Genomic DNA, 16708 nt, shown 5'->3' with positions numbered 1-16708 from the left:
AGTCTAAAATTGGGCTGGATGTTGTGAGAAAACCATCTAAGATTAAGATCCTTCATGGTATCCATTGGATGTGTTATTCACTGAAGGACAGGGAGTTGACTTCCATTTATTCCTTCTTGCATTCATCCACTTACATCCACTCATGGGGCACTGTTATGTTCCAGGCACTATGCACCTATTAGTGTAATGGAGTTGCTTTCTTTTTAGTGCCCAGCCTGACTTGCGTCTTTTGAAACAATTGTTTAAAATCCATATGAAGGGATTTACTCACTTTTAGTGTTTTCTTGTCATCCCTCTTCTGATTGGATAATTCTTCACCATCTCCCTCTCTGTCTCCACTGTTCTCTTTAGTGATAATTACTTCTGCCTGAGGCAGCTATTTGAAGAGATCATCAGTTTTCCTAAATTCCTTTATTATGGCTCAGTTGGGATTATCCTAGAAAAATGAACCTGCAATTTCCCATCACACCTTAAAGAACTGGTAATGATCTGGGTCATTAGTACACAGCTGAGCATAAAACACTGCTGAAGGGTCAGAGAAAACCCAAAAATGTAAGCGTAGAAAGAAAACAGTTTCTTAATCTTGAGAACACTGTGGACCCTTTATCTGCTGTTAAATTAAGCATGACTTTCAAGCCATGCCTCCTAATTAATTTAATTCAGTGTTCTGGCATTAGTAAGTAATTGAATTATAAAAGAATTCAGTGTAACAACTTAGGACATTTTGTTGCTGAGAGGTAGAACAATTCAGTGATTGAAACGGGGATGTTTGATGTTCACAACTTGGAATTAAGGGTAAGGTAAGGCCTTTCCCCCCCCCCCCCCATGGTTTTCGTAACATCTTTTTACAAAGTAAGGACTTCTTTAACAGACCACAGTAAACATGCAGCAGACTGCTGGCTACCACTCACCATCACTGTCAGTTTGGGTTGGAGGATACACGCCTGATACCAGAACACTCTAAACACCAGTTCTTTTCTGGCCTCCCCCAAATAGGGTTCTCCCTTTTGCTGCTGGAATCAGGAGAATGTTGCAGAGGAATTGCATTCCTGGTAACACGATAACCCAGCAAGACTCAGACTGCTAACCCAAGGATCAACTCTTAAGGCCGTAAGATTGAAGAAGCTGAATAATTGGATTCCATTTAGCTGGACTAATTTTATGCTGAGAATTTCAGGGGATTTTATCTGCCTTTTGATCTCTCTACAATGGTTATAGTAAGCTCATAGTAAGAGGCATAACCGTCTCTTAGGGGTGCAAATTAAGTAAGTCCCTACACTCTCATCTACAAGGGAGGGCTGTGGATAGACCCCATTAGGGATATTCTGTTTTTTTCTATGCATTGTAGTCAGTCCAGGTGCCAGATTTGATGGGGTGACCTGCCATGTATGTGATACTTTAAATACATCTTACTTGATGAGAGTTACTATTGGTCTTATTTCACAGAGAAGATAACTGATACTTAGACTGGTTAAATAACCACCAGGCTCTAGGTGTATGGGCCTTTGCACTGCATCATGCTCCTTAATAGAGAGATGGGGCTGTTGCATCAGGAAAATAGTTCTTGGAAAGCAAGGAAATACTTGTCCAGAGAGAGAGATAATGAGCACCCAGAGAAAAGACATGAGTGTGAGCCAACTTATGTTCATAGCAATCCCAGAGGGGAGTGTTTGTGCATATATGTGTGGATCTATGATAGGCATGAGATTGGTGTTGTATCGCCATTTTCCTGATGGGGAAATTGAGTGACACAGATTATGTGGCCATAGTCAATGTTCATTTTATGTGGCAGTTGTGCTTCTGGAAATAATCTCACAGATAAAGTTGTAAGATGGGAGAATCCAATATCATGTAATATGTTTTCACAGAAGCTGCAGAGTGAATTTTTGTATTTTATCAACACTAATGTTCAGATTAGTTTGGACGCTTTTATAAAATAAATCATGACTGTCACACATTGACCCTTCTAAACCTGCTCAGCTCGGTTTTCTGCTGATTGTCAGTATTGAGCTCACTTCTGTAAAACCAATGAGATTGCTACTTTTAGCTTCATTTATTTTTAGGTTTTTTTTTTTTTTCTTCTGAAGCTATATTGAAACTTATGTAAAAATCCAACTGAAGCATATAACAAGCACTGGTGTATGCTTGCCTGGGAGCTGCCCAGGAGCAAGAGGAGACAGTCTTGTCTTATCAAGTATGAGAGGGTGCTGGAGGTTTCTTAGTGGTTTTCTTCAAAGTTGTATGTTGAGGATATATAACAATTGCAAAGAAAAAAATACAAATATAGGGAAAGTCAGATGTATATGGTATGTAAATGATTTCTTAATGGGCTCTTAGTGAATCCTGAAGAACCCATTCTCTTCAATTTTACCTTTTTTAAAAGTGTCTTCTGTTATTTGCATTTATAGAGTTTCTGTCGTGTGTTGTATTTTATGAAGTATAATGAAACCTTAAATATAGCATTAGTGTGAATTCGGAGTTCTAAAAGTTTAGTTTCTCTAGTTTGAATTTCTGTTTGGAATGTGGTTAGGAGCATACTTTCAGATGTTTGTAAGGAAGTATAAGGTTTGAAACCTGTTTCAGTTTGTGTTTTAGGTATGAAAATGACATACTTACTATAAGACAGAATGATTTGGTTAGAAACAAGTAGTCGATTTGTATCAACTTCAACCAGAGGGCAAGACCTGTATCTTTTGGTAGGGTCTTTAGAATACGTGAAAATAGCCTTGGACTTAGGAAATGTTAGTTTTCTGGGGGCAAGCCTTAAGTTTTCTAGGGCATAGATGTTTGTTGAGAATGATCAGTTTGTGAATTAAGCTTATTAACTAAAGTTTTGGGGGGCTATGGAGGGGCAGAGATTAGTGTTAGATTTAGAGCATAATTATTTTTCTGCTAATCACTGTTTCTAAGCTGTTAATAACCTTAAAGCAGATAGGGGCAACTTTGTTTTCTTTTTCATTATGGCAAAAAAGAAAACAAAAAATCAGACTTACAGTGCATGTGTTATATGAAAAATTCTGAGGCAAAAAGGAGCCAGTTTAATTGCTTGTACAATGTCAAGCAGATGAGAAATGGAAGAGTACAATACATACTTCTAGAGTTTTCAGGAGAAAATGAGTTTTTAAAAGTATGTAATTTTATTGCCACATTAAATACCAGAAGAATGGAGGATGTTATTGGGCTTTTCAGTTTCTTGTAGAGATGACAGTATCATTTTGTATAATCTTATTCTGCAGCTGGTGGGCAGGGGGATTTACCAAGACCAATTAGGAAGAATGCTAATCCTTTCCAGTTCCTAAAAGAACTAAGGCGGTTTTCTTCCAAACATATAACTAGTATGGGGGTCACAGTTTTCTAACGTGAAAGTCAGGAGTTTCACCCGTTGCTATTCTGTTTGCTGACTAGGACCAGAAAATAACACAGAGAAAAATGAAAATTAGTAAGGACTGACATGGCTGGTTCAATAGCTTTTCAAGACTTTCTCCCTGGACTACCAACGTGTTTCTTTCATGTGGTTTCCTGCACTAGAGAGGACTCAGTGAGTGTTTATATGGCACAGGTTGGAGAACACTATGGGTAGTCTTAGGGTCTTGATCAGAAAGGGATTCTTCAAAGTTTGCAGCATAGCATCTTGCTTCAGTGTGGATACATTGCCTTCTTCTGTAGTAAAATCTCTGTCTTCTCCTTATAAGGACCCTTGTGATTACATTCAGGGCTCACCTGGGTAATCCAGGCTAATCCCCCCCATCAAAATCCTTAATTTAATCATGTCTGCAGAGACCCTCTTGCCATGTGAGGGAACATATTCACAGCTTCTGGGGAACAGAATGTACACATCTTTGGGCCCATTATTTAACACAGGTACCAGGGATTTCTGTACCTGTGAGATCCATGATTACAAGCTACTAGCACAATTCCAAAAGCTATATGACTGTAAAGTTTAAAAGTTTTTTTGTATCCCCCATTTTGGTTGCTGTTTAGAAAGAAAATCAAGATATTTCAGTGCTGGAAAAATGTTAATTTAGTTTAACCACAATAATTCTGGGCATGAAAATACCATGAAATAAGTTTGAAATACCATGGAAGTCATTAGGTGGGACTTAAGGAGGAACTGTGGAACTGGACAAAATTTTAGTAGACAGAAAGTTAAGGGCCTTCTTGGAGATAGTAGGAGCAAGAGGCAGAGATGGAACACCTGAGACTGAGGACATGGTATAAAATGGGTAATGAAGCAAAGAGTGAGGGGAGAGGAAGTCAGAGTGGTAGGCTGGCCCTAGGCGTTGCATGGAGGAATTTGTAATTCATTTCAGTTTGGGAGAGTGGTATTGGGATGATTTGGTGTGGGAGACCACTATTGCAGAAGCCAGAGAAAGGCCTGAATTAGGAGGGTGGAAGGGAGAGAAATTCTGGAGGACTTGTGGGATTTGGCAGTTGAATGCTAAGTATGAAAGGAGGGGAAAAAAAAAGTGGAAGGCAGCTTTAAGATTTTATGCCTAGGCCAGGTGTTGTGAGTCACACCTGTAATCCCAGCACTTTGGGAGGCCGAGGCCGAGGTGGGCGGATCACCTGAGGTCAGGTGTTTGAGACCAGCCTAGCCAACATGGTGAAACCCCATCTCTACTAAAAACACAAAAATGAGCCAGGTGTGGTGGCGGGCACATGTAATCCTGGCTACTCGGGAGGCTGAGGCAGGCGAATTGCTTGGACCTGGGAGGCGGAGGTTGCAGTGAGCCGAGATCACACCACTGCACTCCAGCCTGGGCAACAGAGCGAGACTCCATCTCAAAAAAAAAAAAAAAAAAAGCCTAGATAACTGGAGGAAGAAAGTTGTTTGTGGAATTATGCTTTAGAGAATGCCTGTCATTTAGGGGTTTAGGAAAAGTAGAAAAACAGTGCAGCGATGAGCAGGGATGTAGAAAAAGAACCAGGACACTGTGGTGCCTGGGCGGTAAGGGAAGAGAATTTTGAGATTGGTTCAGTAGGTTCAGAAGCTATAGAAGGGTAGGACTGGATAAGGGCCACAGAATGTGGCTATGTCAGGGGTGCCCAAAGCACCCTCACACTCAGTGATTTGCCAGAAGCACTTATAGGACCCAGAAAAACTGTTATATTCATGGTTGGAGTTTACTGCAGTGTAAGAATACAGACTAAAATGAACAAAGAAAGAGTTGCATGGAATGAAGTCCAGGAGAAACTGGGAACAAGTGTCCAGGTGTCTCCTCTAGTAGGGTCACACAGACATGCTTAATTTTCTTAGCAATCATGTGTGACAACATGTGACATGTGTTCCCAACCAGGACAGCTCATTTGAGCCTCCTTGTCAGAATTTTAATTGGGGTCAATCTTGTCAGCATGTAATACTTAAGTGACTCATTTCAGCTACTCAGACTCCAGTCTCTAGAGCAAGAAGATTTACCATAAATCACATTTTTAGCCTAAATCCTTTAATCAGACTGTGTGGTTCAACACTTCAGGCATACAAAAAAAAAAAAAAAAAAAGAATAAATAAAAAATGAAACCCATACTCTTTTTTTTTTTTTTGAGATGGAGTCTCACTCTGTTGCCCAGGCTGGAGTGCAGTGACGTGATCTCGGCTCACTACAAGCTTCACCTCCTGATAAAACCCACACTATTAACAGGTAGAATGTTACCAGGACTCTTAGCTCAGCTCTTAGGAGCCAGTCCTGAAGACAGGCTGTTCGTGGGAATGTGCATAATTTGAGCACCCCACTCCTGCTGAGTTTTCTCTTTCTTGCACAGTGGTAATTAGGAGGTCATTGGTAACGTTTGAGAAAGGAGCTTCAGAGACAAGGTATGTCGGAAGCCATGGTACAAGTAGTTGTGAAAAGAGTGGCTTGTGGCAAAATGGATGAGAGAATTATATTTTAAGAAGACTGCAGATGAAAGGATAGAGAATGATAGGTCAGTAGCTTAAGGGAATTAGTAGCACTGAATTTTTTTTTTCATACAAGAAGATAAATATTTTCTTAGTAGAGGAGAGGAATAATTAGAGGGAGGGATAGAAAATACAAGCACTGCCCAGGTGTGGTGGCACACCACCTGTAATCCTAGCACTTTGGGAGGCCAATATGGGAGGATTGCTTGAGGCCAGAAGTTCAATACCAGCCTGGGCAACATAGCAAGGCCCCCATCTCTACAAAAAATAATAATAAAAATTAGCCAGGCATGATGGTACATGCCTGTAATCTCAGCTACTCAGGAGGCTGAGGTGGGAGGACTGTTTGAGCCCAGGAGGTCAACACTGCAGTGAGCCATGATCATCCCACTACACTCTAGCCTGGGTGACAGAGTTTGAGACCCAGTCTCAAAAAGCAAACAAAAACAAAAAACAAGCATAAGACCAGTGATAGGGTTTCCTGTGGAAGGGAGGAAGACACTTCTTTCTCAGATAAAACAGTTAAAAAGAGCAAGATGATTAAAAATAAAAAAAGTGTAATCAAGTGGCCCAGCAGTTGTTAGGTAGCAATGACAACTGCAGTTCCTTGGTCACTAGCACACTTCCATGGATTCAGCCAGTAAGGAGACAGTGAACCCAGATGGATTTGGACAGTCACTGCTTACTGCACAGCAGGCAGCATTAGCTTCGTGTTCACATTGATTCTCCTTGTCCCCCAAGTTCAATGGTGTGATGTGGAGGTAGGCTGAGGTGCATACTATGCATTCAGTGGGTCTTTGTTATAGCTGAGGGGCAGTGAGCTTAGGAACCCTCTGGTCTTATGAGGGGGCTGCTAGTGATCCTGCTCAATCTTTGTCCTGAAGGAGTATGTTACCTTATATTGCTTAGGAAACAAATCTGCCCCCTGACCTGGAGGGAGAAACTCTAGCTTCCAAGGCTGTTGGTTATACACATGTCCTTGAACAAAGCTGTTGATGCCCTTTTTTCAGAAGGCATTTAGAAATGCTAGATTGTGGCCGTCTGACCTGCACACACTGACCTAGCGATGAATGAGAGATGTACACTGACACAGATATTTTGCCTGTCAGTGTGGCTAAGGGGGTTCTGCTCCTGAATCTGCAGTGTGGGCCCCAATAAGCCGGCGAAGTTCACATTTATTTAGTACAGATTGACAAAGGCGACGAGTAAACACCACTAGTGGGTAATTAACATTGCCATCCCCTCGCCCGCCCCCAGTAGAGAGCAGTCATGCACCCATGGAAAAACAAAGGTTGGTCTTAGGACCACATGAGTAAACAAGTTATTTAGGTAAACTCCCCCACATTCCCTTGTTATTTGCTATCAACTCAAGGTAAAGAGGATTAGGCTGCTTTCAGCCAAATCTTTTACTGAAGCTATGCAACGCCCCCGGCCTTCCAAGAAGGTTTGTGACTATTTCCTATAACTATCTTTTAATTTTTCTTCTACAGTTTTTCCCACCACCCTGACTGAACTCCCACTCCAGATCCCTGGAGAATTATCTACCAACACAGACATTTATGTTTATATGAATTATATGTACATGTATATGTATGCATATTTATGAATAAAGATGAATAAAGAAATGTTTAGGTGTAGAAGAGAAGTCAAGGAAGATCACTTGGAATATATCCCCGCTCTCGTGTTCTGAAACACTGGATTGAGTCAATATGATGGGATCTGTGTCTTACCTGTCATTTTCCCTCAGAGACTAGTACAGTGCCTTGAGCTTAGTAGGTGTTCAGTGAATGTTGAATGATGAATGATTGAAGATCTTTAAAAGTTCTCCTCCTCCTTGAAGAGAGAATGTCAACTCTCTAAATGATTACTAGAAAGTTTATTCAGCCTAAATGGTCATATGTTGTCTGCAGTTCTGTTTGTAATGTCTGTTTTACATATTGAAATGTACTCTTTTAACATAGGCAGCCTACTTTGACAATAAAGTATTTTTTTAAAAAGGATAAGTACTTAGGCTGGGTGTGGTGGCTCAAGCCTATAATCCCACCACTTTGGGAGGCCAAGGCGGGCGGATCACCTGAGGTCAGGAGTTTGAGACCATCCTGGCTAACATGGAAAAATCCTGTCTCTACTAAAAATACAAAAATTAGTTGGGCATGGTGGCACATGCCTGTAATCCCAGCTACTCTGGAGGCTGAGGCAGGAGAATGGCCCGAACCCTGGGAGGCGGAGGTTGCAGTGAGCTGAGATCATGCCACTGCACTCCAGTCTGGGCGACAGAGACTCTGTCTCAAAAAAAAAAAAAAAAAAAAAAAAAAGGATAAGTAACTAGATAGAAGAAGAAGGGATTTTGAGAAGCATAATGGGTTTTGGAGGAATGTACAAAGTTACATTTGGAAAATTTTTCTTATGAAATACACCTATTTATAACGGTTAACTGTCTGTGTTTCCAGATGATGTCCTAAAATAGTCGTTCCTTGCAGCTGGTACTGAAGAGTATATGAAAGAAAAACTCTATAACAGATGTATCTGGTCCTGTATGAATCAATGTCTGTAGCAATGACTTTTATATATGTGGAATCAGAAGGCTAGGAAGCAGTTTTAATGTTCTGTTCTTTAAAATGGGGATACATTCAGGTTTCAGTTGCTGAGGCTGTTGAGCAGCAGTCCAGGTATGAAAATAGGAAAGATTTGACTGCTTCTCTCATGCAGAGGAATAAAGCAAAGGCACATGCAGAGGGAAGTAGGGGTGGAGAGAGGCAAGTTAGCTTCAGAGAGATTTATTTGCACCCAGTTCTGTTCTACTCAGCCTGACGTTTTATCATCTTTTTGAAAAGTTGCGTGAAGTGGTGTGGAACACATCAGAGGGTGAAGCCAAGCAAATCTGAAAGAGAGCAGAGGATTTCATATGATATCCTATGTATGCTTTCCCCTTCCTTCTTAGGAGCTGGAAGAAGCAGAATTGATGTCCACTCAATTTCAGTTCATCTTGCCACCTTCATGTTACACTGATACTAATATATTTGAAATAAGAAGAGAACATTCCAGGCAGTTACTGTGTCACATGCAGTCATCAGTTTCTCTGCAACCCTACAACCACAGGGGATTCCATTGTTTGCTTTGACTTGGACTTCCCATAAAATGACTTTCGTTGGATTTAGTGTATAATTTTTAAATTAATTACTGATTTTGTATATACATGGTATTGTATCTTTGAAAGCGCATATGAGTTTATTAGGGATTTTCAGAATTATCAGCTAAGTCTGGCTAGAAAAAAAATTATCTGATGAAAAACCTTTCTGGTAACTTAATAAAAATGGAGTGATAGCAAGTGTAAATGCCAGTTAAGTCCTGGGTGCTGGTGTGTGTGAATACATGAATACATGTGTATGGTTGAAGGAAATAATTTGTGAATCATAGCTTTCCTAGTATTACATGTCCCTTCATAAAATAGCTCAAAATTTTCTTATGAAAAATAAATTGACATTTGAGACAAAAGTTTGAACTTCCTAGTGTTCCATTCATATTAAATGATGTACAGCTAATGCTTATTTTTGGATGCCTTTCAGAGACAGATGGGACCGTGTTCAGAATTCACACAAAAGCTGAAGGATTTATGGATGCGGATATACCTCTGGAATTGGTGTTCCATTTGCCAGTCAATTATCCTTCATGTCTACCTGGTATCTCAGTTAACTCTGAACGGTTGACCAGGGCCCAGTGTGTGACTGTGAAAGAGAAATTACTTGAGCAAGCAGAGAGCCTTATGTCAGAGCCTATGGTTCATGAGCTGGTTCTCTGGATTCAGCAGAATCTTAGGCATATCCTCAACCAACCAGAAACTGGCAGTGGCAATGAAAAGTGTACTTTTTCAACAAGCACGACCATGGATGATGGATTGTGGATAACTCTTTTGCATTTAGATCACATGAGAGCAAAGACTAAATATGTCAAAACTGTGGAGAAGTGGGCTTCAGATTTAAGGCTGACAGGAAGACTGATGTTCATGGGTAAAATAATACTGATTTTACTACAGGGAGACAGAAACAACCTCAAGGTGCCAAAAAGTTAAATGTTGAGTATGAATCTGGCTATTTTCTGCTTAAAATGGTGTGTCTTTAAGTGTGTTTTGTAACAATGGGATAGATTAATTATTAAGATGTTTCTGCTTTCATTATTACCATCTTAATGGATCTTCCTTTTCTTTTTAAAGAATGTCTGACTGCTAATTACAAGTACAAACTTGCAAAGCTTGAAGAATAAGATTACATTTTAAAAATCATGTTACTTAATAAAGTGACAGGTTTTTTAAAAGCTCTGTGGCACATGAGTGTTTGTTTCTGTAATTAGCTATGAGCTTGAACTTTATAAATGTGCACTAAAAGTTTGTGCATATTAATACTTCTTCCCATAGTTGGGCACAACAAGGTGTGTATTTGTGGATAGTCTGCAAGATTTGTAACTTTCTGGCTGTTAAAAATACATTCTGACACTTTAATTTGGTATCTATAATACCTGGAAACAGGAGCTTGTCTGTTATAACTGAGATTTCATGTTAGTAGAAGTAGAATCATTAGGGCTGTCAACTTGTCACCTCCTACCTAACTTTTGCTTTCCACCTGACTTGTCTCAGCAATTGCTTTCAAAATCATCATCTTCTTCAGATTTTTCAAGTTCTTATTCTAATCTCATCTGACCTGTTTTAGGTGGGACAAGATGAGGAAAACTTTTTTATATTTTAAATCTTAGAAGAGCTACAAATCACTTAATAGGTTTTATACTTTCAGATACGTTAGGTCACGAATAATTACATTTGAATTTATTTAAGACAAATTTAGTGTGAACAGCTTATAATCTTAAAGATTTGTAGAATAATGACCTAGTTTTTTCATGATGGGCTCTTATCACAAAACTACTTTGGCATTTGGTTAACCAGACTCATGCTGGGATAAAGTATATAGATACAACAGTAATTCAGATTTAATACATATCTTGGATTGGGGCTGACTGAGGAACCTCTTGTTTTAAAGTGATTTGTAGTATATCTATAACGTTTGATCCTTTTGGGTAAAATAATAGCTGACAAAAAATAAATACAAATTAATTTTCTGCTCATCTTTACCTAAAAGGCTCAGATTTCTCTTTAAGCCAGCTCAGGAATATTAGGCTAAACACAGCTATTTTGCAGATGTTGTTACTCAGATTGAAACATCAATTAATTGACAAGTATTTATTTATATTTACTAGAACCCTGCTAATGTAGAGAAATAATACTTTTTTAGGAGATCTTTTTTCAGCTCTCTCTAAAATGTCATTTTATATAAATTTCTCATATTTTTATAAGATTGTATACTAGGATTGAGGATGTATAGGTACGTATTTATAGATGCTGTCAATTTGGAATGCTAAGTGCTGTGTGCCTGGTAATGTCATTTAGCTGCTGAATTTGTAATAGTAAGAACAGTGGCTTGTGCTCTCAAGCGTGCCATGGTGCTATATCCAGGTACTCCTCTAGTGCTTTGCATGTATTATTTCATTTAATCAGTACAACTTCCCCATGAGGTAGATCCTGCTATTAATCTCATTTTATGGAGAAGGCAACTGAGCCACAGAGGATTTAAGTAACCAGCCCAGAGTAAGAACTAGTAGGCAGTTCAATCCAGATTTAAACTTGGGGAGTTGGATTATATTGTTCTTTACTCCTGTATTCACCACTACATTATTCTGTCAAGTATGTAAAAACAAGTATGTAAAAATTCTTACTGCTTGATTTAAAAAAGGGGTATTCTTTAAGCATGAAAATAAGCCTACAGGTTTATGGCTCCTTTACAATTAGGACTTTAAGATTCAGAGTAAGACACGTATTTAATGTACTGATTTATTATTTAGGAGTACCTGATTCTTCAGAAAACCTCCAAAGTAGATGTGGACTCAAGTGGAAAGAAATGCAAAGAGAAAATGATTAGTGTGCTGTTTGAAACAAAAGTACAGACAGAACACAAAAGGTATAATTTAGTACTATTGCAGATGGAAAAGCAACTGAATCGATAATTATACTCTGACAAATCTAGGCATATTCATGAGTTTCTCTTGTATAATGCAGGTTCCTGGCATTTGAAGTCAAAGAGTATTCAGCGTTGGATGAATTACAAAAGGAATTTGAAACTGCAGGACTTAAGAAGCTTTTCTCCGAATTTGTACTTGCGCTGGTAAAATGAAATGGAAGACAGGAATCTTTTAGTAAAATAGCAGTGTTTTTGTTGTTTTTGCAATGGATTTTGGGAGTGGTTGACTGAAATAGTCACCAGGGAGCAATTTTAGTTTCTCTGAAGCAAAATGATAGGCATCATTCTAACTTCAGGAACAAAAGCCAGTTCTGTTTTATGAAATATTAAACATGAAGAAAACTTGTATATTCTAATGTTTGCCAGGAAAGACTAGGTTCAGTAGATGAGACATTATTTAAAAGACACATTCAAAAACACGGTAAATGAACACTTGTTTTTATAGACAATATTTGTTTGGAACTATGTAATTTTCTGGCTAATTTTCTTGTAATTAAATGATTTTTTAAAAAGAGATTTGTTTTCATGTTTATTTTTTTATGTTTATATTTTTAGCATTTGATCACCATTTTCCCCCATTCAGCTTATGTCTAATGTTTTAATAAATGTTAAGAAAAATATAACACCAATTTTTTTTATGGAATTACATAAATTGTTAGTTTAAATACAAAGTTCTATAGGACCAGATTTACAGTTGCTTTTTGAGGGTGTTTTAGAATAGCATGATACTTGCTAGCCTTAGGACTAGAGATTTGATTCCAATTAAAATTCTTATTTGAAAAATTGAACTTCTTGTTTTCTAAGAAGAGAAATGTTCATACAGAATGAACCTGCCTTGCTAGATGGAGGAAATTATATAAAAATACCATTTTTATTATGAAATCTGTCAAAACATGGTAAAATATATTTATCATGAACTAATGAGAGAAGAAGCCATAAAACTTATATTAAAATCTGTAATAAAATATAAGTAGACATTTATATCTCAGAAAGGATATTTGTACACATGAAGCCACCTGGGCTGCTAAAATAAGGGGCTGAGTCATGGAAGAAAGGCCAAGTGAATCCCTTTCACTGCCACCTATGAAGTATAGTGATATCATTACACAATTATAACTGATGGGGGAGGGAAGTGAGGAGAATGTGGCATGCTGAGCGGTGTTTCCTGACAGTAGTGTTCTGTGATGATGTCAGTTCAGTCTGATTGTCTTATTTTCAGGTACCTTTGTAATTTAATTATACCTATCTGTTGATTATTTTATGGGTTTCTTTAATGAGGAGATGTTCAGTTTATTTACTCTCATTCTAGTGTGTTGTGTGTGTGTGTGTGTTTTGGAGAACTGGTAAATGTAGTTAGATTATTCTATGGCAAAAGCATGTAGAACAAGGAGAAGCTACCCTTCTGGTACACAGAACTGAGAAAATAGGCTTGAAAATTTGGGGTTGCTCATTATTACCCCTTCATTTGATTTACTGAAGTTTCAGTGAAAATTAACATAACGAAAAAGAAAAGAGTGGAGAATATTGGGCATGTGGTTGAGATGGATTGAGGGGATCATGAGATAATATTTTACCTTGACTCTTCTCTGCAAAAATATCTTCCTGCTTATGCTTTCTGTTGCCCTTTTAGCCTTTCATCCTCAAATTTGACTCTTTACAGAAGAGCTTGAATCAGATCAACTTGAATGTTCGCTGTAATGACTTTCTCCAACTTAATGATATTTCTATCTGCTAAAATTATTTTTTAAAAGTATTGGTTATTATTACTTTCTTAGATGTTTACATGTAAGTCTTTCACAGATACATACACATCAGAATAGAAAACTAAATCTTGACAGAGTTAGCGATTTGTATAAATGTAATTTGACCTTTGGATAAAATAAAATTTTAAATTATATACCAAAAAGCTATGAGTCTCTTTGGTATTTCTTGAGTATTAGAGGAAGAGACTCTTAATTATTTCCATTGATATTTTTGCCTCAAACTCTGCTTTCTTTTCAGCTTGAGATACTTATGAAAAGATAATTAAGACTTCTGCTTCAGTGATGGCGGACCAGCTTTTCACTGAAGAAAACTAAAAACAAAATATAAAACACATCCTTTTAAAAAGAATCAAAGTCAATAAGACAGTGAAAATTGCTGGGCTAAATCCTGGAGGGGAGAGGAATTCAGAGAAGTAAACCTAGCACTTAGGGCTATTTCTTCCTATGCGTACATTTGCCACCCTGCAATAGTCAACTGAAGGGCTGAGTTCATTTTTGTCAGCTTGAAGATCTAGGGAGTAAATTTGGGGTCTGGAGGATAAAGCAGGTGGGGCCAAGAGGTAGGACCCCTAAAGGACTACACTGTGTTAATAAAGGTGAACTGTACATAAACCAATTGTCCTAGACTATAGGTAAGGTTTGAGAATTCTGGTGGGTCCAGAAAATCTTAAATCTTCAACTTGGATGAAGGTCTCTGTGATTCTAATACTCTCAAGTCCTCCAAATCTTCTTTGAAGGAAGCTAACATCTTCCTAAGGCCTCAAATTATATCTATAAATTATTTCAAAATTTAGTATCTAGCAAATGATCAGAGGTAACTGGATACATGAAGAGACAAGACAGAAACAGCAGAAAAAACAGGCAATAGAAATGGTTGTGGTAGCTCGCGTCTGTAATCCCAGGAACTTGTGAGGCTGAGGTGCGTAGATTGCTTGAACTCAGGAGTTCAAAACCAGCCTGGATGATGTGGTGAAACATGTCTCTGCAAAAAATATATAAACTGTTAGCTGGGCGTGGTGGCATGCACCTGTAGTCCCAGCTACTCAGGAGGCTGAGGTGGGAGGATTGCTTGAGCTGGGGAGTGAGCTGAGCTGAGATGGTGCCACTGCACTCCAGCCTGGGTGACAGATTGAGACTCTATCTCAAAAAAAAGAAAAACTCTGGAACTGAAAAATGCAGGAGCTCAAGGGATGGTTAGGAGCTCAAGGGATGGTTAAGGTCCAGTTAGGAAATCAGAAACTAGTGTAGGCATTTCAAACAGTAAATTTAAAACAGACATTGATTACAAATTAAAAAGGCTGTAAGAGTTAAAAGGAGAGGGAGTGGGGCTGGATAAAAGAAAAGGAGAAGGGTGAGACACTCAGAGTTTAGAAACTGCTAAGAGCCTACATCTGCTATTGCACTATTGGAGACTCCTCAAATCCTTCCTAGACCAGAGCTAAAATTGCTAATAGGCGCTGTCTCTGGTCCATTCGAATCTGGACTCACTCCACCCCTGTTACCGCTATACCGACTGCCAACAAGGAACCCAGTGCTATCTGTGCTACCTTCTGATCTCCCAGAAGTGCCTTCTATTGACAAGCCTAACAGGAACCAAGAGGGCAAGGAATTCTGGGGAATGTAGATCGCAGAATTTCAGCCTCGGGAGAACAGAGCTGACTATAGAAGGATGGCTATGTGTGTGTGAAATGGGGAGAGGGCTCAGTGCCCACAGAAAATAACCAACCAGTACCCTTACTTTCAGATATTAAGCATCCACACACATCTTTCTACCCATATTTAAATTTCTGTGCCGCAATAACAGTTTTATGCTTCTGTCTATGTAGATTTAACTCTCTGTTGTTTATGAAACTCATCATTGCCTCAGAAAGGGGAGAAAGAGTCCCACCAATTACTATTGTTCTCATTGGTGTTAATTCTTCTAGTTTAGTCACAGTCCCACCTGGATATTCTGTAGCTTGAAGATTAAACTGTAAATCACTATCACTAGTATTAGTGGCATTCCTTATACTCCTAAGGCTTGAGAGGGGGAAGGAAAAAAATAGTTATTATATACAAAGATATTTAAACCAAGCAATGAAGCACATTTACACAACTACTTTGGTACTTGTTTCTGTAACTGGTCATGAAGCTGTAGTTGACATTTGTAACTTCTTCCTCTACTTAATTTTTCATTGCTCCTGGCCAGCACTTTAGCTGGCAAATGTTCTTTACCTAGTAGGGAAGCTGAATCTTCATTCTGGATTGGTCTGAGTCCTTAGTAGCTGAGGTGCTTATTAATTTTCACTATTAAATAGGTCTTAAGAGGCAATCCAGAGATTCCCCTGGGGTCCTTGACCTCATTGTGTAGCAGCAAACCAATATCCCTAATAATACTCTAGATCAGTCACCCCAACCAATACAGGGATCTCTTTGTTTTTTAGTTTAGTGTAATAAGAAGCCTAATATATTTAGGCATCAGTCTCAATTTTCAATTCATTTGAACCATTTTATGTGCCCTGGTAGAAGCATTCTTCCCTTGTGAACTAAGACCTGTAAACTAGCATAGTCCAAGTTTACAGGGATGAGAATTAGAAATTCTGTGAGAGGTTTATTAAGTATACTACTAAGAGGAATCAGTCCTATTTTTATCCCTTGATTCCTGGACCCATGTATTCTGGCAATGGCAGAAATATAATTGTATGCTGATCACTGGTTCAAACTATATGCTACATTTTCTATAATAGCAATGAAATCTCTCAGGGGCTTGTCTCCCACCAGGACTAATAACTGAGTTTGGTTTTTTTTTTTTTTTTTTTGAGACAGTCTTGCTCTGCCACCCAGGCTGGAGTGCAATGGTGTGATCTCAGCTCACTGCAACATCCACCTTCTGGGTTCAAGTGATTCTCATGCTTCAGCCTCCTGAGTAGCTGGGATTACAGGTGCATGTCACCACACCCAGCTATTTTTTTTGCATTTTTAGTAGAGATGAGGTTTCACCATGTCGG

General features: G+C 38.6%; 1 protein-coding gene across 4 annotated transcripts in view; it reads left to right on the top strand.

The window, feature by feature from the left end:
- The window catches only part of RWDD3 (RWD domain containing 3), a 14489-nt gene extending 2019 nt beyond the window's left edge, over window positions 1-12470 (top strand). The window contains exons 2-4 of one of the 4 annotated variants that reach the window (XR_001007272.1): window positions 9463-9967; window positions 11783-11898; window positions 11997-12470. Coding sequence is in view for 3 of the 4 variants with exons in the window: in XM_011991481.1 (XP_011846871.1) it covers window positions 9463-9950; window positions 11783-11898; window positions 11997-12111 (719 nt within the window). In the remaining variant the exon portion in view is untranslated. The remainder of the gene's footprint in view (window positions 1-9462; window positions 9968-11782; window positions 11899-11996) is intronic. The other 3 variants (XM_011991482.1, XM_011991481.1, XM_011991483.1) reach the window with 3 other exon arrangements.
- The last annotated feature ends 4238 nt before the right edge of the window (window positions 12471-16708 follow it).

This window comes from Mandrillus leucophaeus, unplaced genomic scaffold, assembly GCF_000951045.1.
Source record: "Mandrillus leucophaeus isolate KB7577 unplaced genomic scaffold, Mleu.le_1.0 Scaffold397, whole genome shotgun sequence".
Lineage (NCBI taxonomy): Eukaryota > Metazoa > Chordata > Mammalia > Primates > Cercopithecidae > Mandrillus > Mandrillus leucophaeus.
Note: the sequence above shows the minus strand (reverse complement) of the source record. Positions and strands in the feature narration are given on the sequence as shown.